The sequence below is a fragment of the Oryctolagus cuniculus genome, chromosome 1, assembly GCF_051225735.1.
Source record: "Oryctolagus cuniculus isolate XC-2025 breed Fujian yellow rabbit chromosome 1, ASM5122573v1, whole genome shotgun sequence".
In the NCBI taxonomy this organism is placed as follows: Eukaryota; Metazoa; Chordata; class Mammalia; order Lagomorpha; family Leporidae; genus Oryctolagus; species Oryctolagus cuniculus.
The window spans coordinates 1941398-1966799 of NC_142867.1; the positions used below are offsets into that span (position 1 = coordinate 1941398).

General features: G+C 64.9%; 1 protein-coding gene across 2 annotated transcripts; it reads left to right on the forward strand.

Moving 5' to 3' along the window:
• Positions 1-642: 642 nt before the first annotated feature.
• Positions 643-22700, forward strand: TOLLIP (toll interacting protein). Of its 2 annotated transcripts, none has more exons than XM_070063706.2 (6): positions 643-826; positions 9607-9756; positions 12759-12941; positions 13730-13882; positions 18186-18276; positions 20592-20823. In XM_070063706.2, exons 1-6 carry the CDS (start codon positions 794-796, stop codon positions 20687-20689), a joined length of 708 nt encoding a protein of 235 aa, XP_069919807.1. In that variant the 5' UTR covers positions 643-793; the 3' UTR covers positions 20690-20823. The 2 variants fall into 2 exon arrangements, with proteins under 2 accessions (XP_069919807.1, XP_069919801.1); XM_070063700.2 differs by having other exon boundaries at positions 644-826; positions 20611-22700.
• Positions 22701-25402: the final 2702 nt, after the last annotated feature.

Consider the following 25402-nt stretch of genomic DNA (forward strand, 5'->3'; position numbering starts at 1 on the left):
AGGCCTTGTCTGCAGGGTGTTCTTAGGAACCCCAGGGCCCCTGGCAAGAAGTGACCATCGTAGGGCTGACCGGAGCCGATGTGGGCCATCATCAAAAGTCCCCCAAAGAACGCACCTCGCCGCCGGGAGCGCAGTGGACCAGCGGGGGCCCGCGCACCACCCCGCCTGGCTCTGAGAGAACCCCCGCCCCGGCTCCCCGCTCTCGGCCTTCTTCACCGCCGGGTCCGCGCCCTGCAGGGTCCTCGACAGGGCGGGGGCCCGCGCCGGCCGCCTTGCCAGGGCCTGCAAAGCACTTCGGCCCACACTGCGGCCCTTCGGCTGGACCCTCAGACACACTGCTCCTCCCTGAGGGCCTTGAGGGGAAACCACGGTTTAAGGTGCTATTTGGCAGAACTGCTCAGGACAGCAAACACCACGCTCGTCTCCCTTTCCCACGTAGGTCAAACACCCGCAAGGCCCCGGTCCTGGAACGCTCGGGCAGGCGTCGGGCGCGCGCCCACGGCCGAGCCAGGAGCCATTTCGCGGGCCGCCGCGCCTCGAGGAGAGAGCGACTGCGCATGCGCTCCCTGGGAGGTTGGGACCCGCCCCGGACTCGGCGCGCGCGCGCCGGCGCCAGAAGAGGCGGGGCCTGGAGCGCGCGCCTGCGCAGTGCGGCGGCGCCGGGGGGCGGGGCGCAGCGGCCGTCAGCTGACTGTGGCGGCGGCGGCGGCGGCCTCGCGGTGACAACCGTCCGCGTCGCAGGCTCCGGCGGGTGTTTCTCGGGTCGGTGAGGCGCGGGGCCCGCGGCAGGATCATGGCGACCACTGTCAGCACGCAGCGTGGGCCGGTGAGTCCTGCGGGCGAGGGTGGCCGTGGGCCGACCTGTGGCGGCGGGCGGGGCTCCGGGCCGGGCTGCTTCCCGCAGCGGCTCCGGGCGGCCTGCGCCCGCTCCTCGGCCCTCCGGAGCGGCGCGATAGCGTCCGCGCCTGGGGCGGACGGGGCGGACGGGCTGGCGGGACAGACGGCGCTGGCCGCCAGAGGCCCGAGCCCGGTCCTGCCTTCGGGGCGGCGGGGGGCCGGCCGCTCCCCGCGGTCCCCGGATGGAGGTGGCCCGCACCCCACGGTCCCCGGATGGAGGTGGTCCGCACCCCACGGTCCCCGGGTGGGGAAGGCCCGGTACCCCGACAGTCATCGGAGAGGGGAGGCCTTAGCAACCCGACAGCCCCCTGGTGGGGGAGGCCCCGCACCCCGTGGGCCCCAGGTGGAGGCCCCGCACCCCGTGGGCCCCAGGTGGAGGCCCCGCACCCCGTGGGCCCCGGATGGGGATGCCCCGCACCCTGTGGGCCCTGGATGGAGCAGGCCCCGCACCCCGTGGGCCCCTGATGGGGAGGCCCCGCACCCCTTGGGCCCCGGATGGAGCAGGCCCCGCACCCCGTGGGCCCCGGATGGGGAGGCCCCGCACCCCGTGGGCCCCGGATGGGGAGGCCCCGCACCCCGTGGGCCCCGGATGGGGAGGCCCCGCACCCCGTGGGCCCTGGATGGGGAGACTCGCACCTTAGTCCTTGGATGAGGCGTCCCGGTCACGCCCCCACACAGCGAGGACAGCTGAGAGCAGCATTTGGGCTGGCGTGTCCCCATTTAGTGGCCCTCGTTCAGAGCTTCGGTTCCTTGATTTGCAGTTGGGGGGTGGGGTGGGAGCAGAGAACCCAGAACAGCCCTCTGGGCTCTGGTTCTGCCCGACTGGTTCCCGAGAGGGCGGGTGTGGACTGACCGGGCAGACGGGCTCCGGCAGCCCCAGAGTGGGGGGGCAGGTTGTGCCTAGGGCCTGCCGGGGCTCCTCACCCCAGAACTGGTGTTGACGCATCCTGTCTGCATCTCGGCTGCTGAGAGACTGCTTAGCTACCTCCGGTTTTCTCTTGAGTTCGGGGGAGAGTCCCAGGCTTGGTTGGAACCCCCCTTCGGGTGGGCTTTGGCCTAGGACTTAAGGCACCGGTGTCTCAAATCAGGGTTCCTGGGTTGGGTTCTTTGTTGTTGTTGTTGTATTTATTTATTTGAAAGAGTTAGAGGAGGGACAGAGGTCTTCCATCCATTGGTTCACTCCCCAAATGGCTGCACCGGCCAGGGTTGGGCGGGGCCCAAGCTGGGAGCCAGGAGCTTCTTCCGGGTCTCCCACGTGGGTGCAGGGGCCCAAGCACAGGGCCATCCTCCACTGCTTTCCCAGGCCATGGCAGAGAGCTGGATCGGAAGTGGAGCAGCCAGGTCTCGAACTGGCGCCCACGTGGGATGCGGCCCTGCAGAGCACGTCTTAACCCACTGGATTCTCGTCACCTGCTCCCGCCCCCCGCTCTGGCAGCTGTGGGCATTTGGGGAGTGACCCAGTGGATGGGACAGAGGTCAACACAAGAGGCTTGCTTTGGGCACAGGCGCTCCCGGGGCTGTGAGGAGCAGGTGTGCAAAGGCCTGGGGGCGCCTCTGCCCTGCCCGTGTCCACGTGTCCACCTCCCGCCCCGGCCCCTTCGTTAGTCGGTGAGTGGTGAGTCTCCTTTCCACCTCCAGGGCAGGGGAGCTTGCTGCCTCACCAGCCCCCGTGGGGAAAGTGGGCGTGATGGCCACCCCCCCTTGCCTGGCCTGGGAGGGGCTCCCTGTGGTGAGGGACAGGGCGTGCATTCACAGGGTCCGGTTGAGCTGTCAGCAGGGGGGAGCCGTCTGCAGGGCTGGGACGCTGGCTCTGTGACCAGTGTCAGCTGGTGTGAGACTTGCGGTTGCAGGGTCAAGTGCTGGCACTGGCCTGACCACCCCCCCCCCCCCCCGTACTTGCCTCGGGGCCCAGAAGAAGCTCCTGGCCCTTTGCTTCTGATTGGCTCAGCTCGGGCCATTGAGGCTATCTGGGGAGTGAACCAGCGGATGGAAGACCTTTCTCTCTGTAACCACCTCTCATATAAACAAATACAATCTTTACAAAGGGAAAATTAGCACTGGGGAAGCCTGAGGCCTGGGTTTGAGTACCAGCTCCACCCCCAGTTCCAGCGCCCTGCTAATGCAAATGAGGGGTCCCTGCCGCCCCATGAGGACCTGGGTTGAGTTTCCAGCCCCTGACTTCGGTTCTTGGCTGTTGTGGGCGACGGGGAAGTGAACCAGGTAGTTTTAAGGAAGAAGGTGCTGGGCAGGTGACAGGCAGGGCCCAGCCTGCTGGGCGCGGGGTTTCCCTAGGGAACTCATCTGACCTTAACCTTAACTGGCAGGAGTGAGGGCTGGCCGTGGGGCGCGTTGAAAGCACAGCCAGGCAGGGTCTGGGCGTGGAGAGCGTGGAGGGCAGCGTGGTGCGCATAAGGACCGCCACAGCCTTGAAGGGAGACGGGACGAGCTGAGGGCGCCCACGGAGGGCGGGCTTCGGGCTTCGGCTGTTGGCTTTATCTGGTCGACACACACGCACACCCAGCGTGCTTTTATTTTGTTTTTTAACCATCTTTGCCTGGCACACACCCTCTCCAGTACCTACCCTCCCTTTCCCGCCAGCTGCTTCTCCGCCCACGACCCACTGGGTCCTGGCAGACCTGCAGCCGCTCACTTGGCCAGGCTGCGTTGCCGTGGGTTTATCGTGGCCTTTTCTGTTGTTTCTGGTGTGTGGGGGCGGGAGGTGGGCTGGGGAGAGCTCCCTGGGGGGCAGCCTGTGTGGGGGAGCCTGCCTGAGGCAGTGGGGGCGGAGGGGCTGCAGAGGGTGTGATGGGCGGCTTGGCCGGTCCTTTCCTGGGAGCTACGGTGTTTCTTGGGTTTCTCCCTGTCTCCTGTGTGTCCCTAGTGTCCTTTCTGCTGGAGCCTGGGGTGCTCACTTCCCGTGCGCTCACTTCCTGTGCGCTCACTTCCCCTGCGCTCACTTCCCCGGTTCCTTCCCCAGACGCCTGCAGCCACTGAGAGTGGCCTGAGGCCAAAGCTGAGGTCTCCTGTGTGGACGGCAGGGTCCAGGGTGTTGAGCCAGCACTGCCTTAGCAGGAAGCCTGGCCCTGAGCCACACCCACGGACTGCAGTCGGGCCGTGGGCATCCCAGGCCGCGGCTTCAAAGCTAGACCCGAAGCCCGCCGCCACTTCGCTTTTAAAATGCTCCTGGTTTGGAATCACAGCCCTCTGCACCCCCTATTCAGAAGCACCCGAGAGCACCTACAGGGAGTGCATGGGGTGGAGCTGGGGCTGCAGCCCGAGGTGCGAGTGTGGCGGGGGTCCTGGCTCCTTGTCCTGCCCTTGGAGCTGCTGGCTGGCCCAGCGCAGGTCACCTCCTGCTTGACCCGTGTGGCCCGGGCCTGGCCGGGTCCCTCAGGGGATGCAGCGGCTGGGGGAGGCCCCTCATCTGTTGCGCACTTGCCGTGGCTGTTGATGTAATGCACTTCCCCGGAGCCAGAGCGGTGGCTGTAGAGTGAAGCGAGAGCGGGGGCCCATTCTTCCCCTTGGGAGCAGTGGTTCTGCTGGGGTCTGTGCTGGCTCTGTCCTGAGCACGCGGGGTCTCAGCCTGCGCGCCACAGTCTGAGTCAGCGGCCCCTGCGTCTCCTGTGGCCTGGCCGGTCCAGAGTCCTGCGAGGCTGGCTCCCCGTCAGGTGTGCTCCACGTGCTCTGGGGCCAGGGTTTCAGTGTGTAGCGTTTGGCATGGCTGCACCTTCCCGGCTGGATGCTGGCCCGGCCGCTGCACCCTCCGCGGAGAGGCCCAGGCCCTCGGCTTCCCTTCTGCTGCCGTGGTTCCTCCGAGGCCAAAGCTCAGAATCCGGGTCTCTGTCTTCTGAGGGGAGGGGAGCGGGTTAGAAAGTTTATTTATAGTTACAGATTTGCACACGTGCCTATGTTTGCACATAGATTTTATAACTTTTTTTTATTTGCTCTACATGTTCTCATTTCTTTAGGAGACATCGTAAAAACTTGAATTGTTTTTTCTCTACAGGCTTGGAAAATGCACAGTGGGTTCCTGTGGGCTTAGGGCTCCCGCTGGAGGTTTCACGCGCTCGAGTTAGAACGTGCCGCCTCTCGTGGGCGGGAGGACCGAGTGCTCCCGCAGCTGCGGCCCCAGCCCGGGTGCTGTGTCCTGCTCTTATCTAACCCTCCTGCGAACCTGCTGTTATTCTTACAGGCAGCTACTCACAGAAGGTCACTGAGAAACGGGACTGAAAGGGCTGTGGTGCAGGAGAGCCTTTCAGAGCACCGTGGTGGGCGGCTGTGGAGCCCCGTTCCCCGCGGGCCCCGCCTCCTCAGAGCTCGCGCTGGTTGTGTTGGCACAGGGTCGCATGTGAGGCGTGTGTGCCACCAGGCCTGGAGCAGAATTTGAGATGAAAGTGACTTGCAGCTCAGCTCTTGGTTGGTGGAAGGGCACTGCAGGGGGAGCAGTGGCTGGGGCGGGGCGGGGAGGGGTGGCCGTGGGTAACTGGCCCTGCCCCTGTTCCCTGCAGAGCACTGCCGGTCCCTGGGGTGGAGAAGCGGCACCTTTGAGAAATACTCACCTGTGTTTTTGCACGTATGTGCAGAACACTAATGTTTGGGAAGTGTCTGCACTGTAGAAGCGTGGGGCCCAGAGAGCGGCGCGGGACAAAGGCTGTCCCCTCTGTTTTATTGTGGAAGTAGCTCGTGGTGGGGGGCAGGAGGGGCCTGAGTGCTGGCACGTGGGGCTCCCTCACCTGCTTCCCGACTTCATTCTCCAGAGCTTTTGAACACAGTGGGCCCTGTGGCCCTCAGCAGCCCGGCCCCTGGGGTCTTCCCCCTTGTGTTGGGCACGGGAGCCTTGTTCCTTCCTGGTCCCCGTGGTGCGGTTCCCGTCTGGGGAGCAGGTGCCTTTGTGTTGCCATGGGATTTGTTCCTAGGAGCAACAATGGGACCCGAGAGGGTTTGCTAGTGTTGGACTCTGTTCATCCTGTTCACTCAAGCAAGGCTGTTTTAAAACTCCACAAGTATCTGTTATCAGAATTAATCTTTTTTAATATTGCAAAGTCCTTGAGCCAGAATCAAGCCAGAATCACAAGTCCCACGTGCCCGTTTACACACGTTCTCATCGTAATGTGGAAAAGTGAACTTTGGCGTTAGCATTGAGTTTAGAAAGACATCAGAATTGTGTTTGTTGCTGTGCCTCCCACCTGGTCGCTGAGCTGAGGGGCGCGTGTCCTGCCGGCCGTGCCAGGCGTGCCTCCCGGTGCTGGTGGCCACAGCTGTGGAGGCAGAGCCGGCTTTCCCCGGCAGGTCGGGAACGTCGGGCCCGCTGTCTCCTCTCCCTCGCAGCTGAATTGAAGTCTGTGGTAGAAATGTGCCATTTGGGATTGATTTTATGTTCGCGGAGCTCAGGACGCAGTGTGCCCACCCCCACCCCACCCTCTCCCGGCTGCACGGGCCTTTGGCCGCTGGCCTCGGTCCTGGGCATCGGCTCCAGATTCTGCTTGGGTTCCCACTGTGGCCCTCCTGTCCCAAGTCCCTCGCTCATCTCTTCCCTCTGGGTCTGTCTCTGCCTCTCACTGTCCCTTGCTGTCAGGGCCAGGGCAGTTTGGGGGTCGTGAGGGATTTTGTAGGATGCCCCAGTGTGGGGGATGGGGTTTGGGAAGAAGGCTGCAGAGGTGAGAGGTTCTCCCCGCGCCCCCTCACCTCAGGGGGCTGCCTCGCTGTGTCCGCTCCCCATGGCGCTGGCCGTGGTGCTGCCGGCGGCCAGCTGTCTCCTCCCAGAGAGCCCCTCCCCTTCGCACGGGGTTCACTGTTCGCATTGTTAGAATCCCTCACTTGATACTTGTAGTTTATGGTTAAATTCTTCTTGGAAAAAACACTAGGTCTTTGGACCTTTCCGAGTAATTTTATATTCCCAGTCTTCAGTGGGGGCCCGGGGGAGGGTGTGATGACAGGGGAAGCGCCACCCAGAATTCCACCCCGAAGGGGACAGGCAGGACGGGCTGTTGCCTCTCCGGAGCCTGCTCTTCAGGGCTTGCGCTGGCCTGCCTGGCCCCCCGCCGGGCCCCTGCTGCAGTCTCAGGGTCTCAGGTGAGGCCGTGGGAGCTGGGCTTTTGTGCGTTAATGCCGAGAGCCCGGTTGACATTGGGTCGTCTCTGCGAGATACTCTGTTTACGTTGAGTGGAGACAGATGGCGCAGGCTGTCAGGTGTGAAGGCAGGGCCAGGTGCCCCCGGGAAGACGTCTCCATCACGGTCATTCCATGGACCCCTTCTCACGGCTTTGCCCAGGACAGCTGGCCACGTGGCACCCATCTCGGGAGAGCCTGCTGCGGAGTTCCTAGGAGCTTGTGTAGGCTGGAGCTGCCGAGAGCACTCAGACGATGACAGCGGGGTGCAAGCCGGCTGTGCAGCCGTGGTCCGGGAGCCTGTAGCCAGGGCTGGGGAGCCACTTCTTTCTGCCAAACCACACAAGATCAGTTTTTTTTTTTTTTTTTTTTTTTTTTTTTTTGACAGGCAGAGTGGACAGTGAGAGAGAGAGAGACAGAGAGAAAGGTCTTCCTTTGCTGTTGGTTCACCCTCCAATGGCCGCCGCGCTGCGGCCGGTGCACCGCGCTGGTCCAATGGCAGGAGCCAGGTACTTATCCTGGTCTCCCATGGGGTGCAGGGCCCAAGCACTTGGGCCATCCTCCACTGCAGTCCCTGGCCACAGCAGAGAGCTGGCCTGGAAGAGGGGCAACCGGGACAGAATCCAGCGCCCCGACCGGGACTAGAACCCGGTGTGCCGGCGCCGCAGGCGGAGGATTAGCCTAGTGAGCCGCGGCGCCGGCCAAGATCAGTTTAAAGGCTGGTCTGCTGTAGGTGGGCTGAATCTGGAGTTCAGCCTGCAGTGTCCTTGGCGAGGCCAGAGCCAAAGAAGGCACCGGCCTTGACAGCCTGTGGGTCACACGCTGCCCACCTCTGCTGGAACTGCTCAGTGCTCTGGGAGCCGGCGTCTCCTCCTGTGTCTGTTAGGTCTGCAACTCGGCCTGGGCTGTGCTCTCCAGGCCTGAGCTGGGACACCAGGCGAAGAGACGGACTCTCAGGGGCTCCTGAAGTGACACCCAGTGCCCTGGGGGAGGCGTGCTTTCTGGTAGTGCTTTTTTTTTTTTTTTAAAGATTGATTTATTTATTTGAAAGAGTTACACAGAGAGAGGAGAGGCAGAGAGAGAGAGAGAGAGAGAGAGGTCTTCTATCTGATGGTTCTGCTGCAACGGCTGGAGCTGCACCGATCCGAAGCCAGGAGTCAGGTCTCCCACGCGGGTGCAGGGGCCCAAGGACTTGGGTCATCCTCTACTGCTTTCCCAGTTACATTAGCAGAGAGCTGATCGGAAGAGGAGCAGCTGGGACTCGAACCAGTGCCCATATGGGATGCCGGTGCTTCAGGCCAGGGCGTTAATCCGCTGTGCCACAGTGCTGGGCCCAGCTGGTAGTGTTCTGAGCACACAATATGGAGCCCACCAGACTGAAGAACCTTCTGGAACCCTGCCTGGAGTCTTGGGGAGACCATGGTCCAGGCAGGCTCAGGGTCTGGTCTGTGGGGCAGAGGCAGTGGGGTTCTGCAGAGCCCCTGGGTGTACCGCATGCTCCTGGCCTCCATCTGGCCGTGACACACGCCACTTACTTCCCGGCAGGCCCCTCGGCTCTGGGGCTCGCATTTCAGCAGCAGCCAGTGCCCTGAGCACAGCCCCTCCCTCCATGGTAGTTTCTTGGCCCAGAGGCTGTGACCTGTGTCACGGAGGGGCGGTCTTCCCACTGTTCACCGCGCCCGCCTGCTGAAGCCCATGCAGGCTCCTCAGGCAGTGTGGCCATCTTGAGGACCCCAACGGACCCCTACAGACCCCTGCCCTCAGCCCTCCTGCCGGGGACCCCAGACACTTGGGTCGTTTCTGGCCGCCATTGCTTTGCCGCGAGTCCCTGCAGTGTGGCCCCGGCGGCTCCCGCACCATCTTCTTTGCTTCTCTCCTGTGTGAACCGCTCCTGGGGTCACTTGCAGGCGTCCCTGCTAATCCTCGCTAAAGTCTACTCCTGAGTGTTTGGGGTCCTTCGAGTTTCTCTGGAATTCATTCCCTGGGGTGTCTTTCTCCTGCCCCAGTAGCTCCTTTGTGTCCCGCCCTCTCCCTGCTCATGGTGGGGGTGCTGGGCGGGGCCCACCTAGCCGCAGGACCCCTGAGAAGGAGGTCAGATGTCCACAGGGCTTTGTCTGGGTCTGTTTACTTCTTGTCTTCTCCCGGGACAGTTCTGCATCTGGACTGTCTCAGGTGTAGGCGTGGCCGCGCGAGCGCACGGGGCTCGCAGATGACCTTGGCCAAAGATCAGATCTCCTCTCGCTCCTGTCTGACCGTGCCGCGCGTTCACTGACCTTGGCTTCAGTGTGGACACGCGGAAGGGAAGCGTGTGGGCGGCAGCCTGCCAGGCCTGCCTGGGGGAGCGGAGCCTGTGTTCAGTGGCAGAGGCGGCAGAAGCTCTCCGGGCGGAGGGACGACGGCCCTTTGCTGATGGTCAGGGTGCAGGCGCTGGGTCTCTCTGGCCTCTGTTTTGTAGATGAAAAAGGGCTGAGCACCGTGTGGGGCTTGGAGAGGAAATGGGTGGGGGTGGGGGCGCAGACTGGGCCCTGGGTGGAGCCCAGAGGCTGCAGTTTGCACCGGGCTCCCGGCATCTGACGCCGTCTCCCGCCCTCGCCCCGGCAGGTGTACATCGGGGAGCTCCCGCAGGACTTCCTCCGCATCACGCCCACGCAGCAGCAGCAGCAGATCCAGCTGGACGCCCAGGCCGCGCAGCAGCTGCAGTACGGAGGGGCGGTGGGCACCGTGGGCCGCCTCAGCGTCACCGTGGTGCAGGTGGGCACTGGCGGTGGGGGGGATTCCTGCTGGACAAAGGGCACCTTGCGTCTGGGTGTGCCGACACTCACATATGATGCTGAGTGACGACCGATTCCGGGATTCTGCCAAAAATAACTCGAGAGTTGGGTGATAACGGTTGCTGGACGTCGGCCCTGTGCCAGACCCTGTTCTTCCATGGGGCAGCCGGGGGTGGGGGGCTCAGAGCAGCCCAGTGCTCCCTCGGCCAGCTGAGGCAGCAGTGTCGTCACTGTTGTGTCCAGCAGTATCGCCGTTGCCGCCGAGCTAAGTCCTATTAAAACGAAGGCAGCTTGGCAGTCGGCGCACAGTGGGGCGTTTAAATGCCCTGCTTACAAGGCGTGCAGGCTGCCGGAGCTGCCGGAGTTGCGGAGGCCAAGGGCCACTGTGTGCTGGGGGCACCGTGAAGACTGGTCACCTCAGTCCCTGACCTGCGCAGGCCCACGGGCTGCAGGTGGACTGCAACACTGAACGTGGCTCGCTCACACCAAGCGCCCTGTGAAGCCGAGCAGACGTGCAGGGCCTCGTGGGTACAGGGGGCTTAGGGGGCCATCATCAGGGGACTCCCGCATGCTGGCCTGGAACTTGCTGCTCACTGGAGCCCTGGGCTGCCACCTCCTGGTGGGGTGCTGCAACTGCAGGTGCTCGGGTCCGAGTGCCTGGCCGGGCTCACAGGGGCCTCCGCGGTGCCCGCTCCCTCGAGCTCACCACAGGCTGCCTGTGTGCTATGGCGGTGCCAGGCCCTGGTTCCTGAAGAGGCCTCCTGGTCGCTTCCCCAGCGTTTCCCTTCCTTTTTGGGAACCCTTCTTCTGTCCAGGCGGCTACACGTCTCCTGGCTGCCTCCCCTGGAGGTCTCCGAGCCCCACGGCTGCCCTGAGAGCAGGTCAAGTCTGTGCCCTTCTCGTGCCCCAGGGCCTGTGAGCGTGTGCAGACCTGGCCCCTGGCGCCACCCCGTGCGGCTGGGACTCCTGCAGAGCACGGCACTCACGCCCTCCCTGGTGTCTGGTCAGCCTTTCAGACGCATGCAGCCAGGTGGCCGTGTGTCGTCTCCTCCTCGCCACCCTGTCTCAGCACAGGCCGCAGCCCGGGCCCCTTCATCTGCCCCCAACCCCATGCCCTGTCTCAGCACAGGCCGCAGCCCGGGCCCCTTCATCTGCCCCCAACCCGTGCCCTGTCTCAGCACAGGCCGCAGCCCGGGCCCCTTCATCTGCCCCCAACCCCATGCCCTGTCTCAGCCCCCCATGCCCACTCTGAGCCCCCCATGCCCACTCTGAGCCCCCGTGCCGTGTCTCAGTGCAGGCCGCAGCTCTGCTGCCTCTGTGCTCAGCTGCTAGAACAAGGCTGGGGCTGGTTGCTCCCCGCATGTTCTTCGCACGCGCCGGCAGGGAGACTCCGCAGGGCTGGGGGAAGTCAGCTGCGGTAGATGTCTGTCACTGGCCCTGGAGGGTGGAGTCATGTGGACCAGAAGCAGGTGTAGGGGAGCAGGTGGACAGGTTAGGGAGGCCAGGGCTGGCAGCGCGGGGCTGAGAGCAGACTCCCAGGTAGGACTGGGCAGGCGTGGCTGTGGGGGCTGGGTGAGGATGGCCTCCGTCCTGACCACGGCAGGCCGGGCTCGCTCACCCTGTGACGTCCTGGAAGGCCCTTCTGTGAGCAGGCCCGAGTGGAAGGGTGCGGGGAGGCCGTGGGGTCCGTGCAGGGCAGAGGCCTCTGCTGGAGTCTGAGGAAGGCGGGCAGCTGGACAGGGCGGTGCCGGCAGCGGGGTCTCTGCCTGCAGGCACCACCGCGTGTCCCTGAGTCCTGACGCGTCACAGGCCCCTCCCTGTGCTGAGGACGGAGGACTCTGCCCGCCCTTCAGAGTCCCTGCGTCAGCAGCTGGCGCCCTGGGCCTGCCGGGCCCTGGTGGGTGCCGTGGGTGGCCTGGTCTTTGTGGAGTTTCAAGGAGGCATCACAGCTGCGCGGGGCTGTCTGAATGTCGGCTGCCTTCCTCGGCCTGGGGCCTGGGGCCTGCCGTGGGAGCCGCCCCCCAGCTTCCAGTGACGGTGCCGCTGTGCTTTACCACGGGGTGCTGAGCCGGCCGGGGCTGGGGCTGGGCTCCGGCTGGATTGGGGGAGCTGTCTGTCTGGTGTGTGGTCTCACTGGAGTGTGGTTTGCACTTCCCTGATGGGGGTGCTCAGCATCTTTGCTTGTTGGTGACCGATATTTCCTCCAGTCTTGGCCTGTTTTCGCTGGGTGCTCTCCCCGTTACTGAGACCTGAGCGTCCTTCGATGTCCTGGCTGCCAGCCCTGCATCACGGGAGACTTTGCAAAGCACTTCTCCCGTCTGTGGTCCCTTCGTGTCCTGCGCGGCCGCTCTGAGCAGCCTCTGAGTTCCGGTGGGAGTGTGGTTTGTCAGGGTCCTCGCCGTGGTCTCTGCTTTTGCTGCCTGTCCTGACCAAGGTCACAGTGTTTTCTCGTGGAGGTTTCTGCCCAGACCTCTGTAGCCGCTTCACCAGCAGTCTTAGCTGCCGGAGCCGCGCGTCTCGCTGGTGCAGTCACCAGCCCAGCGCCGTCGCGCATCTGGGCCCAGCCAGCCTCCTCCTGCCCGACAGCAGGGCCTGCGCTCTGGGAGGTGTGCTCGCGTGCTTCAGCCCCTGCCCCTGCGGCCCACCCCCCGGGGAGGGGAGAGGCTGGGGGCTACTGTCTCTGAAGCGCTCCGGAGCAGGTGTCCTGAGGCCCGGCCTGTGGCCCCTGGAGCCTGTTGCTCTGCACCGTGTCAGCGGTGCCCCCAGCCAGCGGGGGGAGGCCGAGCAGCCCTCCTCGGAGGCTCTGCCTCCTGGCTCTGGTGCCCTGGAGGATGAGGTCCGGCTGTGTCCGGGTGAGTCAGAATGGCTGTAACCCGCACCCCTGGGGCAGGCCGGTGGGAGGGTTCCAGAAGGCACAGTTTGGGTGAGCGTCCGGCTTCTGCCCTGACGCTCGGGGCCTCGTTTTTCTGAACTTGATTTCAGGCAAAGCTGGCGAAGAATTACGGCATGACCCGCATGGACCCGTACTGCCGGCTGCGCCTGGGCTATGCCGTGTATGAGACACCCACGGCCCACAACGGTGCCAAGAACCCACGCTGGAACAAGGTCATCCAGTGCACGGTGCCCCCGGGGGTGGACTCTTTCTACCTGGAGATCTTCGATGAGGTGAGCGGATGCCCGGCTGTGCCGGGGGCAACACTGTGCCGTGCGGGCGCCTCGGCCGCGTGCTGCCGACAGGCGCGCACACCTGCACGCTGTCCCACTGCCTCTGGAAAAGAAGCACCCTTCTCAGCTCCTTGACAGCGTTTGGAAACATTCACCAGTGAGACACACTGGACACTGGGCAGAGTGGACCTGTCCCGTCCCTGGGCTCAGCGAGGTAGCTGGCCGTGTGGGCGAGCTGCACCTCTAGGGAGTCACACGCGTGGCCAGGAGTGCCTCCTGAGTGTCCCTGAGCCGTGTCTGTGCACGCGTGCCTCAGGTGGGATGTGGGGGGCCCTGGTGGAGTCGGGCTCAAGGACAGCAGAAGGGAGGGCGTGTGCAGCTGGCTCTGCCTCTTGCCCCTGCCTGACCCCCTGGCTTTCCCTCCAGTGGCCCCTGGGAAGACAGGGAGCATGTGGGGAGCCTGGCAGGCTGTGGGGACGTCACAGCAGCGTCCCCTCCCGGGACATCGGGGCTCGTGGGTGGCAGCCAGGGGAACAGGGCCAGCTGGAGGGCAGAGGAGGGGCAGCAGGCGTTGCTGGGCTAGGGCAGATGGACTGCAGCCCAGAGGGAGTCTGTCCCCGTCCTCAAGCCTGGCCCTGCCCCCTCTTCCTGTCCTGGGAGGGGAGCCCAGGACCGTTTGCCGGTGGTCCTGAGGCGTGCTGCTGGGGAGGCGGCGGGCTGACAGCCGCGTTTTGGGGACATGAGGCCCGTGGGCCCCCGGGAGCTGACCTCCCTCCTGTCGTCCTCAGCGAGCCTTCTCCATGGACGACCGCATCGCCTGGACGCACATCACCATCCCCGAGTCCCTGAAGCAGGGCAAGGTGGAGGACGAGTGGTACAGCCTGAGCGGGCGGCAGGGCGACGACAAGGAGGGCATGATCAACCTGGTCATGTCCTACACGGTGAGGCTGGGTCACGGGGTCACGTCCTGCACGGGGAGGCCGGGTCACGGGGTCACGTCCTGCACAGGGAGGGAGGGGTCACGGGGTCACGTCCTGCACGGTGAGGCCGGGTCACGGGGTCACGTCCTGCACAGGGAGGCCCGGGTCACGGGGTCACGTCTTACATGGTGAGGCCCGGGTCAGCAGGGTCATGTCCTGCACAGGGAGGGAGGGGTCACAGGGTCACATCCTGCACGGGGAGGGAGGGGTCACGGGGTCACGTCCTGCACGGGGAGGCCCGGGTCACGGGGTCACGTCCTGCACGGGGAGGCCCGGGTCACGGGGTCACATCCTGCACAGGGAGGCCGGGTCATGGGGTCACGTCCTGCACGGGGAGGCCCGGGTCACGGGGTCACGTCCTGCACGGGGAGGCCCGGGTCACGGGGTCACGTCCTGCACGGGGAGGCCCGGGTCACGGGGTCACGTCTTACATGGTGAGGCCCGGGTCAGCAGGGTCATGTCCTGCACGGGGAGGCCCGGGTCACGGGGTCACATCCTGCACAGGGAGGGAGGGGTCACGGGGTCACGTCCTGCACGGGGAGGCCCGGGTCACGGGGTCACGTCTTACATGGTGAGGCCCGGGTCAGCAGGGTCATGTCCTGCACGGGGAGGCCCGGGTCACGGGGTCACATCCTGCACAGGGAGGGAGGGGTCACGGGGTCACGTCCTGCACGGGGAGGCCCGGGTCACGGGGTCACGTCCTGCACGGGGAGGCCCGGGTCATGGGGTCACGTCTTACATGGTGAGGCCCGGGTCACGGGGTCACGTCTTACATGGTGAGGCCGGGTCACAGGTCACGTCCTGCATGGGGAGGGAGGGGTCACAGGGTCACGTCCTGCACGGTGAGGCCGGGTCACGGGGTCATGTCCTGCACGGGGAGGGAGGGGTCATGGGGTCACGTCCTGCACGGGGAGGCCGGGTCACAGGGTCACGTCCTGCACGGGGAGGGAGGGGTCATGGGGTCACGTCCTACACGGGGAGGGAGGGGTCACGGGGTCATGTCTTACATGATGAGGCCTGGGTCACGGGGTCATGTCCTGCACGGGGAGGGAGGGGTCACGGGGTCATGTCCTGCACGGGGAGGGAGGGGTCACGGGGTCACATCCTGCACGGTGAGGCCCGGGTCACGGGGTCACATCTTACATGGTGAGGCCCGGGTCACGGGGTCACGTCCTGCACAGTGAGGCCCGGGTCACGGGGTCACGTCCTACACGGTGAGGCCGGGTCAGCGGGGTCACGTCCTGCACAGTGAGGCCGGGTCAGCGGGGTCATGTCCTGCGTAGGGCTGGAGTCTGCTCGGGGTGTCCTGCTCACACTCTCGGACCCTCTGGGTGGTGCCGAGGCCAGGGGGCAGGATCCCTGCGGTGGCTCCAGGGCAGCCGTTATTCCTGAGGACAAAGACCAGAGGCCAGCAGAGCGCAGCAGCAGGGGAGGACGCAGGCCCTGGGCTGGCTGTGGGCGCTGCCCCTCCCTGCCCCTGCAGCCTGGACAGGCGGCACCCTGTGTTGATCCTGCCCGCAAGCTGTCCCTGCCTGGGGGCTCTCCCAGGGCAGGCAGCGTGTCTTGTCTCGGGCCCTGCTGTTGGTGTCAGGGTCCCCCAGGGCCTGAGACGCGGGCAGAGGGATGGATGGTCCTGGGGCTGCCGCGTGGTCAGGTCTGCTTTTCCCATCAGGCAGTGACGGGCGGTGAAGTGAGGAGGCTGCCCTGGCTGTGCTGGGCGGGGCCCGGTGCCTTGGGCCCCCCCGCCCTGTTCTTTTTTTTTTTTTTGACAGGCAGAGTGGACAGTGAGAGAGAGAGACAGAGAGAAAGGTCTTCCTTTGCCGTTGGTTCACCCTCCAATGGCCACCGCGCTGATCCGATGGCAGGAGCCAGGAGCCAGGTGCTTTTCCTGGTCTCCCATGGGGTGCAGGGCCCAAGCACCTGGGCCATCCTCCACTGCACTCCCGGGCCACAGCAGAGAGCTGGCCTGGAAGAGGGGCAACCGGGACAGAATCCGGCGCCCCGACCGGGACTAGAACCCGGTGTGCCGGCGCCGCAAGGCGGAGGATTAGCCTAGTGAGCTGCGGCGCCGGCCTCCCCCCGCCCCGTTCTTGAGGTAGCTGCGGCTGCTGGGCTCCTCGGGTCCTGGGTCCTGCCACCTCCTTGTAGCATTCAGGGCTTTTTTTTTTTTTTTTTTTTTTTTTGTTCAAAGATTTATTTGAAAGGCAGAGTTATGGAGAGGAAGAGAGGGGTCCTCTGTCTGCTGGCCCAACCCTGACTGGCTGTGACGTTTGAGCTGTGGGTACAGGGTCCTGAACCAGGCCCCTGGCTGTGACGTTTGAGCTGTGGGTACAGGGTCCTGAACCAGGCCCCTGGCTGTGACGTTTGAGCTGTGGGTACAGCGTCCTGAACCAGGCCCCTGGCAGGCAGCATTCACGTGTGCTGCCGTGGCCATGTGGCCGTGTGGGAGGGGCCCTCGGGGAACCTGCTGCCTGGTCCCCAGGGCTCTGCCCCCAGCCCTCCCCTCCTCTGGGTGTGTTTGTCACTCTTGCTGTAAACCACAGCTGTGAGAGTGATGGTGTCTGAGTCCCAGGGACCCCAGCACAGTGGTGTCCTCACGTCCCCATCTACTGCAGAAAAGGCAGCAGCGACGCACGTGTGTGTGTGTGTGTGCGTGTGTGTAGATACCTGCCGCGACAGCGACGTGTGTGTGTGTGTGTGTGTGTGTGTAGACACCTGCCGCGACAGCGACGTGTGTGTGTGTGTGTGTGTGTGTGTAGACACCTGCCGCGACAGCGACGTGTGTGTGTGCGTGTGTAGACACCTGCCATGGCAGCGACGTGTGTGCGCGTGTGTGTGTGTGTGTAGACACCTGCCATGGCAGCGACGTGTGTGCGTGTGTGTGTGTGTGTGTGTGCATGTGGACATCTGCCGTGGCAGTGCGTGGCAGGTGCGCGGCAGCTGGTGGGGCAGTCCCTCCCTTCCTCTCCTCGTGGGAGACCCGTCTACGGCCCCGGGGCCTCTCCCGATACAGCCTTGGCTTCTCTGGGAGGACCAGGCGGCCCGCGAGTCTGCGTTGTCTCCGGGGGAGCAGCGTGCGTGGCACCGGCACCTGGGGAGTGGCGTGGGCGGCTTCTCGGCGTGCTTGGCGCTGGACCTGCTGTCCTGCGTGGAGACTTCGTCCCCTCGGGAGGCGCCGCACTCTTAGACTCCTGTGCTGATTCAGCGCCGCTTCTGCGTCTGAGCCTGCGGCGGGCGCGTCCAGAGCTGGGCCTCCCAGCGCTGACCCCGTCCTTCCCCGCTGCCTGGGGGCTCCCTCGCAGGGGCCTCCCACCAGGCCCCGGGCGAGCGTCTGTCCATGCCTTCCTCCTCCCCTCCCCCCCAGCCAGGGGCTCCTGGAAGTCGGGTCAGACCTGCCGTGTGCTGAGCACAGCTAACACGCTGGGACCTCAGGGTCACCGCCCTGCCCAAGGGTGAAAACTCAAAATAGACCTCAGGAGACTAAACCGGCGCCCTCTCGGGCGTCCAGACAGCTCATTAGTGGAACGTGATCCGTCTCCACGCCAGGCTCGCTGGCGCGCACCGGCGTGCACAGTGAGGGCGCTGGCAGGTAGTCCTCGCTGGGTGTCTTTGTTTCCAATGGTGTTGCTGGCTGGGGCTTGTTCCTGTCACACGTGAGAAGTCGTGATCAATAAGCTCGATGAAGTGTGGAGTTTGGGCTGGGCCAGACCGCAGCCGAGACCCAGGAGCTCCGCCTGCGTCTCCCACAGGAGTGGCAGGAGCCCGAGCGCATGAGCCGTGAGCCGTCGTCTGCTGCCTCCCCGGTTCTGCACTGGGAAGCCGGAGTCGGAGCTGGAGTGCGGCAGGCTTCTCACTCAGGCCTCCCCGTGGCGAACGCCACGGCGCTACAGACGAGCCACGGACGCCAGCGTCACGGACACGGCGCTACAGCAGTGCTGGTGTCGGGGCTTGCGCGTCCGTGGTCCGTACGCACGCAGGGCGGTGCCGCAGTTAGCCGAGGGACCTCCCACGCTTCAGCTGTGCTCACTAAAGCCTGCGCCTCTGCTGGGGCGCTGTGGGTATCGTGGCTTCTGAAATCCACACTCCTGTGTTTCTGGTCTCGCTCTGGGCACACCCCGGCAGCTCAGCCCCGCAGCAGTGCCAGTGTGGCCACCCCGGCGGGATTTGGTGCTGTGAGCTCGGCCTGGCCAGGACCGTGCGCTGGGATGGAGGCTGGGAGGGTGCCGTGGGTCTCCCTGACAGCCGCTCGGCTTTGGTGTTCCAGGCTCTGCCAGCTGCCATGGTGATGCCGCCGCAGCCCGTGGTCCTGATGCCGACCGTGTACCAGCAGGGCGTCGGCTACGTGCCCATTGCAGGTGAGTGACCCCTTCTCTGGGGCTGGGCGGAGCAGGCACGGGGCAGGGAGTCCTCGGGGGAGAGCCCTCCAGAGGTGCTGTGGTGCCCGGAGGAGTCTCGTGCCTGTGAAGATGCTGTGGTTTATTTTACCCCGCAGATACGGTGAGGTGTGGAGATGCAGTTTGTACACGAGCCAGTGAGGGAGCGGCTGCTGTGGGGGAGGCCATCCCCTGTGTGCGCAGCGCCTGGGGCAGCACAGCCGACGTTTCTGTTCCCCTCGGTGAATTCCACTTGTGGCTGTGACGGCGACTGTTGCCTGACCCAGCCTCCCGCCATAACAGGCCCCGGAGCTGGGCAAGTGGACAAGGCCACAGCTGTGTCCAGCAGGCAGGGAGGCTGCGGTCCAAGCAGAGGGAGGAAGGTGGCCAGAACCCCGGGGTAGGGCCACCGGGGCTGTGGGGGAGGCTCCTGGGTCCGTGTGGCCTCGGCACTGAGTGCTCAGAGCACTGCCCAAGGGCAGCGGCAGGACAGGCACTGGGGCGGCAGCCAGGGCACACCAGCACCCCACTGTGACACTGCAAGGCCCTGCGGGAGCCGGGACCCCGTCCGGGGGCAGTAGAGCTGCCCGGGGCCCTGGGGACTCTGGAGCATGCTGGGTAGGAAGCCCAGGTCATGGGAGTGGCCTGAGGTGGCCCAGACACGAGGACAGCTGGACGGAGGGGGAGGTGGAGAGGAGGGAGTCTCGGTAGGGAAACTCAACTCCCCGGACCTGGTGGGAGTTCTTCACAGGGTGCGGTGACCGGAGCTGGGCCCACAGCCCCGAGGGGCTGACTCTACCTGTCAAAAAAAAAAAAAAATGAAGACCACCGAGAGTAGTTTTCTTTTTTTAAATTTGTTTGACAGGCAGAGTTAGAGAGACAGAGAGAAAGGTCTTCCTTCCGTTGGTTCACCCCCCAAATGGCCGCTAAGGCCGACACTGCGCCGATCCAATGGCAGGAGCCAGGTGCTTCTCCTGGTCTCCCATGGGGTGCAGGGCCCAAGGACCTGGGCCATCCTCTACTGCACTCCCGGGCCACAGCAGAGAGCTGGCCTGGAAGAGGGGCAACCAGGACAGAATCTGGCACCCCAACCAGGACTAGAACCCGGTGTGCCGGCGCCGCAGGCGGAGGATTAGCCTAGTGAGCCGTGGCGCCAGACTGGTGTTTTTGTTTGTTGTTTTAAGATTATTTATTGGAAAGAGTTACAGAGGGAAAGAGACAGAGAGAGCCCCCGTCTGCTGGTTCACTCCCCAAATGGCCAGGCTGAGACCAGGAGCCGGGAGCTCCAACCTCGTCTCCCACATGGGCGGCAGGGGCCCAAGTACTGGGGCCACCTGTACTCTCCCGCATGCATTAGTGGGGAGCCGCTGGGACTTGAGCCAGCGCTCATACAGATGCTGGTATCTAAGGCTGTAGCTTACTTTGTGCCACAGTGCCAGCCCCTGTGTGCCGGTGTCTTTGTTAACGTGTGTAGCGTTTGCTCTGGCGGCCGGCGCACAGCTCAGGGCGGGCGGTGACGCCGACGGGCTTTTGAGCTGTGGCGGGCGCCTGGCCCGTGGGCGAGGCTCTGCACGCTGGCTGCTTGGGGTGAGTGGGTGTGGCCTGTGGCTTGCTGGCTCGTCGCCAGGTGAAGAGGTGGCCGTGTGGCTTCTGGGCAGTGGAGGTTAATGTCCATGTTGCGGGCCACGAGTTCTCGAAGCGTGGACCCGGTCCAAGTGCGTGAACACCGTGTCTTCCTCTGCCCCGGGAGCCTTGCACGATGAGCTTGCAGCTTGGTAATTGGGCAGCACGCGTGCGGGAAGTTGTGGGTCCGCTCGCTGCGCCTGTGCCTGAGCCTTGCAGGTTGAGGTCCGCGTGGCCGTGCGCGTGGCCGCCCCTGAGAACGAGCATGCCCGAGCCTTGCTGGTTGAGGTCCGCGTGGCCGTGCGCGTGGCCGCCCCTGAGAACGAGCACGCCCGAGCCTTGCTGGTTGAGGTCCGCGTGGCCGTGCGCGTGGCCGCCCCTGAGAACGAGCACGCCCGAGCCTTGCTGGTTGAGGTCCGCGTGGCCGTGCGCGTGGCCGCCCCTGAGAACGAGCACGCCCGAGCCTTGCTGGTTGAGGTCCGCGTGGCCGTGCGCGTGGCCGCCCCTGAGAACGAGCACGCCCGAGCCTTGCTGGTTGAGGTCCGCGTGGCCGTGCACGTGGCCGCCCCTGAGAACGAGCACGCCCGAGCCTTGCTGGTTGAGGTCCGCGTGGCCGAGCGCGTGGCCGCCCCCGGGAAGGAGCACTGTCCTTTGTGTCCCCGATGTTTTACCAGAGTTGGTGTTCTGCTCCAGGGATGCCCGCCGTCTGCGGCCCCGGCATGGTGCCCGTGGCTGTGCCGCCACCGGCCGTGCGCGCTCAGCCCCGCTGTAGCGAGGAGGACCTGAAGGCCATCCAGGACATGTTCCCCAGCATGGACAAGGAGGTCATCCGCTCCGTGCTCGAAGCCCAGCACGGCAGCAAGGATGCGGCCGTCAACTCCCTGCTGCAGATGGGCGAGGAGTCGTAGGGCCGCCTGCCCGCCCCGCCCCGCCCCGCCTCGCCTCGCCTCGCCACCGCCCGCCCACGGCTTCCCAGGTCGTTGTCCCAACAGGAGTCCCAGCACAGAGCCCCCGTGTGGCCCCTTCCTCGGCCACGTGCCGCCCCTCCGCGCCTGTTCTTGGACACGGGTGGGTTCTCGCTCCCGCAGCCATTCCAGCTGGCCCGTCCGTGAGGGTGGGGCAGCCCCTCTGCCGTGGGTTGGGAGACTGCGGGCCGAGGCCTTGCCGTTCTGCTGCCATCTGGGCGTGTCCCCCCCCCCCCCCCCCGCTGTTCTGGCGACCGTCCTGTGGAAAGCGGCCGTCTCGCCAGGCGTTGGAGCTGTGTGCCCGCTGGCTCCTCGTGTGTCTGTTGGGACACCTGGTGGGCTGAGGCACGTGCAGTCCGTTCACACCGACTTAGGGGGTATTTCTGAACTTGTGTCCCTCCCTTGATGTTCTGTCGTGAACCTGGCCCTGGCCAGCTGAGCGTTGGTTTCCTGTGGGCAGCCGGCAGGCCTCGCCTCTCGCCTGGCTCACCTGGTCACCACCTGGGCGGGCCCCGGGGCAGGTGCCAACAGGAAGCAGAATGAGTCCTGGCACTGGCCAGGGGCATCCTGCTGTGTCACACCGGCCCCTGGGGTGATGTCCTGGGCCTCTGCCGCCCCTGTGGACCCACCTTGGGTGCAGCGCGGGGCCTGCGCTGGCTGGCTTGCTGCCGGCTCCCGCTGTGCAGTTGCGGTTTGAGTGTTAGAAGTGGCGGTTGGTGAACGTTCACGTGTTGGCGCCCCTCGGGCTGGCGGGGCCTGGGTGCAGTGCACGAGCCGTGCAGGGCAGTCAGACGGCTGGGAGGTTTCTGAGAAGCCATGCACTTTACGCCGCTGTGCGTCTGCCCTGCGCGCCGACCTGCAGCTGTCGGGGTCCTCGCCTGTGGACGCGCGCTCCTGCCGTGAAGCCAGCGGCCAGGGCGTCTGGGAAATGCGGAGAGCGGAGTCAGCACTCAGTGTCGGTCTTTCCCCTCCCCGAAAATGCAGGCTTAACGTCCCTAGAAAATACTGCTTCCTGCACCTGCGGGGGCTGGGTCGGATGCGTTGTTCATAAATATTTATTTTTGTAAGGCGATGGGTGAAGGAGGGTGGGAGTGGGGTGATGGCCCGAGTGCTCCTCGTCAGCCGTGGGTCCCACAGGTTTTCAGTCTGGGGGTGGAGGAGGGCCGGTCCGGACCACTCCCCCAGGCTGCTGCTGGGTCCCGGCTGGCGGCCCCGCGCCCGGCTCCTGCCTTCGCGGCAGCTCCCTGTCTGCAGCGGGGAGGGCGCTGGTTTAAGGTGATTCTAGGCTCTCCACCGGCGTTCTCCTGTTCCATGAAAACTTTATTTTTCTAGCAGAGTAAAGAAAGACCTCGTTTTCTGGGGCTTTCGGCTTCACAGGCTCGTGGCCCCTGGCACCCGCTCTGTCCGGTTCAGGGCTTGTGTGAAGCGGCCTGTGCGTCCACGGGAGTGAGAGCCCCCCGAGCCCCAGTGCCCTCCACACTCGTGTCTGGGTGGGTGCGAGGTGGCTGCCGCCACCTGCGAGGGTGTGGACAGGCTCCTCGGGCAGGCTGGGTGGCACGGCCGGGCTACCCCACACAGCAGGGCCTGCCACCGTGACGAGAGAGGCATCCTGTGTGCTTGGCTCCCCCCCGCACCCCCACCCCGCACGCATCTCTTCTGCCCAGCGTCGGCTGGCGCGGTTCCCAGAACTTGCCTTCTGACGATTTTATTGGGGTCCAGTGTCCAGATTTTTCTTTGATTGTAAAATATATTTTTACTTTTCAGCCTTCTAATTTAATAAATGCTCCATATAAAAACAAATAAAGTCCTCTAAGGAAACTGCTTTGTGCCTGAGAGTGTTGGTTACCTGATGAGTCAGATCCATGGCTCACTGGGGCTTGCGCAGCTAGAGGCTGTGTAGTCAGACTCCAGGGTGGTGTGGCAGGTGCAGGGGAGTTCTCCAGTCCCCACCATGGGGACCACCATGCTCCCGGCCTGCTGTGACAGCAGGTGCAGGCTCCGGCTGCCCCGCCCCGTTCCCGCCCCCGCCCCCACCCCTCCCTGGAGCAGTGCAGAATGCAGCCCTGGGATTTGGGGAGCCAAGACTCCCCCTTGGGATGTTGGGTCCCCCCGGGTGATTGGCTCAGCTCAGGGAACAGCAAGATGCCTGCGTGTGGTGCGCTGGGCGGCGGGGGGTCCAGTGCAGCAGGAGCAGCTGGCTGTTCTCTGCCCCCCGCTGGCCTCCTGGAGAGAGCGTGTGTCCGTCCTGAACGTGGTGCAGACAGAGTGCTGGGAAAGCACGCTCTGTTCCCACGGAGCTGAGCCCTCAGAAAAGGGGGCTCCCCGGGGCGGGGAGTGCACGGGACTGTGTCCGCGTGCTGCTGGCGCAGGGGAGCTGCGCTGTCGGCACTGGCTGGCTGCGCTGCGCTGGACGCCCCGGAGCTCTGCTCTGGCCATGGGAGCATGGGCAGCCCTTCCCCCCACACCCATTGCACTGACTTGGGTGCCTGGAGGAGGGTCGGGCAGGGCTGGGGCAGGGGTGCCCGCCCTGTGTGCCTGGCCCCCCTGCGGCTCGCTGAGCCCAGAGCCGGGAGCGGAGACTGAGGCACAGGTGGCTGGGACAGAGCGGGAGCCCTGGGGTAGGAGGAGGGGTGGCCCTCACCCCACCAGAGGCTGCAGGGCACAGCTCGCCCACTGCACCCCAGCCACCAGCCCGTCCCATGGTGTGCAGCCTCTGGGATTGGGTGGTGGTGACAGGTGTCTGCAGGAGACAGGGCGCAGGCGTGGGCCACACGTGAGGGTGGAACGTGCCCCGTTCCCTTGTTGCCCCCAACCCTGCAGGGCCAGGGCTTGCCGCACCCTCCCTGTCGGCTTTTTTTTTTCTTTTTTTTTTTATTTATTTTTTATTTTTTTATTTTTGACAGGCAGAGTGGACAGTGAGAGAGACAGAGAGAAAGGTCTTCCTTTGCCGTTGGTTCACCCTCCAATGGCCGCCGCAGCCAGTGCACTGCGCTGATCCGAAGGCAGGAGTCAAGTGCTTCTCCTGGTCTCCCATGGGGTGCAGGGCCCAAGTACTTGGTCCATCCTCCACTGCACTCCCGGGCCACAGCAGAGAGCTGGCCTGGAAGAGGGGCAACCGGGACAGAATCCGGCACCCCGACCGGGACTAGAACCCGGTGTGCCGGCGCCACAGGCAGAGGATTAGCCAAGTGAGCTGCGGCACTGGCACAGGTGGAGGATTAGCCAAGTGAGCTGCGGCGCCGGCTGGACAGTGCATTTTTAAGTATGGGGATTTTTTAAAAGATGTATCTAGTTATTTGAAAGTCAGTTACAGACGAGAGAGAGGGAAGAGAGAGAGGGGTCTCTCATCTGCTGGTTCACTCCCCAGATGCCCACAACGGCCAGGGCTGAGCCAAACTGAAGCCAGGAGCCAGGAGCTTCATCCGGGTCTCCCACAAGGGTGCAGGGGCCCAAGCACTTGGGTCATCCGCTGCTTTCCCGGGGGAGCAGGACAGGAAGGGGAGCAGCCAGGACTCCTACTGAAGCCCCCCTGGGTGTCAGCACTGCAGGCAGCAGCTTCGCCCGCTACGCCACAGCGCCAGCCCGGAAGTAAGGGGATGGAGACTCCGCAGCGCCCAGGAGACAGCCGGGCCCCCTCCCAGGGACACCAGGGCCAGGACCTGGGCACCGAGCCCCCCACCCCCCGCACCCAGGGCGGCAGCTGCTCCCGGAGCTGCTGGGAAGCTGCTGGAGGAAGCTCAGCTTCTTATTACAAAGGAAAATCGAGGAGGAAGAGGCCCTACTTCAGCGCCGGGGAGAGTGGACCTGGGCCGCAGAATGACAGCTCAGGGGACTGGGAAGGCGTTGAAATAGCGCCGCCGTGCGACCCGGGGAAGCTTGAGCAGGAGTCTGCACAGACGAGGGACAAACACCTGGGCAGGTGCATAAAGGGCCCAGCAGGGGGAAGCGCCACACAGACACCTCCCTCTGCACCTGCTCCTCCGACCACTCCCCTCCACCTCCAGAACCATGGGCAGCTCTGGCTGTTCCGGGGGCTGCGGCTCCAGCTGTGGGGGCTGCGGCTCCAGCTGCTGTGTGCCCGTGTGCTGCTGCAAGCCCGTGTGCTGCTGTGTGCCCGCCTGCTCCTCCAGCTGTGGCTCCTGTGGGGGCTCCAAGGGGGGCTGTGGCTCCATGTGGGGACTCCAAGGGGGGCTGTGGCTCCTGTGGCTGCTGTCAGTCAGCTGCTGTGTGCCCGTGTGCTGCCAGGGCAGGATCTGAGTTACGTGGAACGTCCACGTGTGGTGACACCATTCAGCCACAGGGAGAGGATGAGAGACACGCCACGGCTCGCTGTGGGCGGAGGGCCGACCTTGTTGGTGATGGCAGTCAGCTGCTCCGTGTCCTGAGCTGTCCCGTGGCTTGGAGGGCGCTGGCGTCCGTGCCTCCGTCTGCTCGTTTTCCCCTCTCGGTCTGATTGGGTTTCCGGCCATGGAGTTTGCAGACGTCGGGAACACCTCTGGTGAGGAGCTGTCTCTGTCCCT

What these genes read in the sequence shown, in the direction of transcription:
- TOLLIP (XM_070063700.2), top strand. Translation starts at nt 794, where the DNA reads ATGGCGACCACTGTCAGCACGCAGCGTGGGCCG. An exon ending in TCAGCACGCAGCGTGGGCCG is followed by an intron (nt 827 to 9,606) that starts GTGAGTCCTGCG and finishes TCGCCCCGGCAG; the next exon opens with GTGTACATCGGGGAGCTCCC. An exon ending in ACCTGGTCATGTCCTACACG is followed by an intron (nt 13,883 to 18,185) that starts GTGAGGCTGGGT and finishes TTGGTGTTCCAG; the next exon opens with GCTCTGCCAGCTGCCATGGT.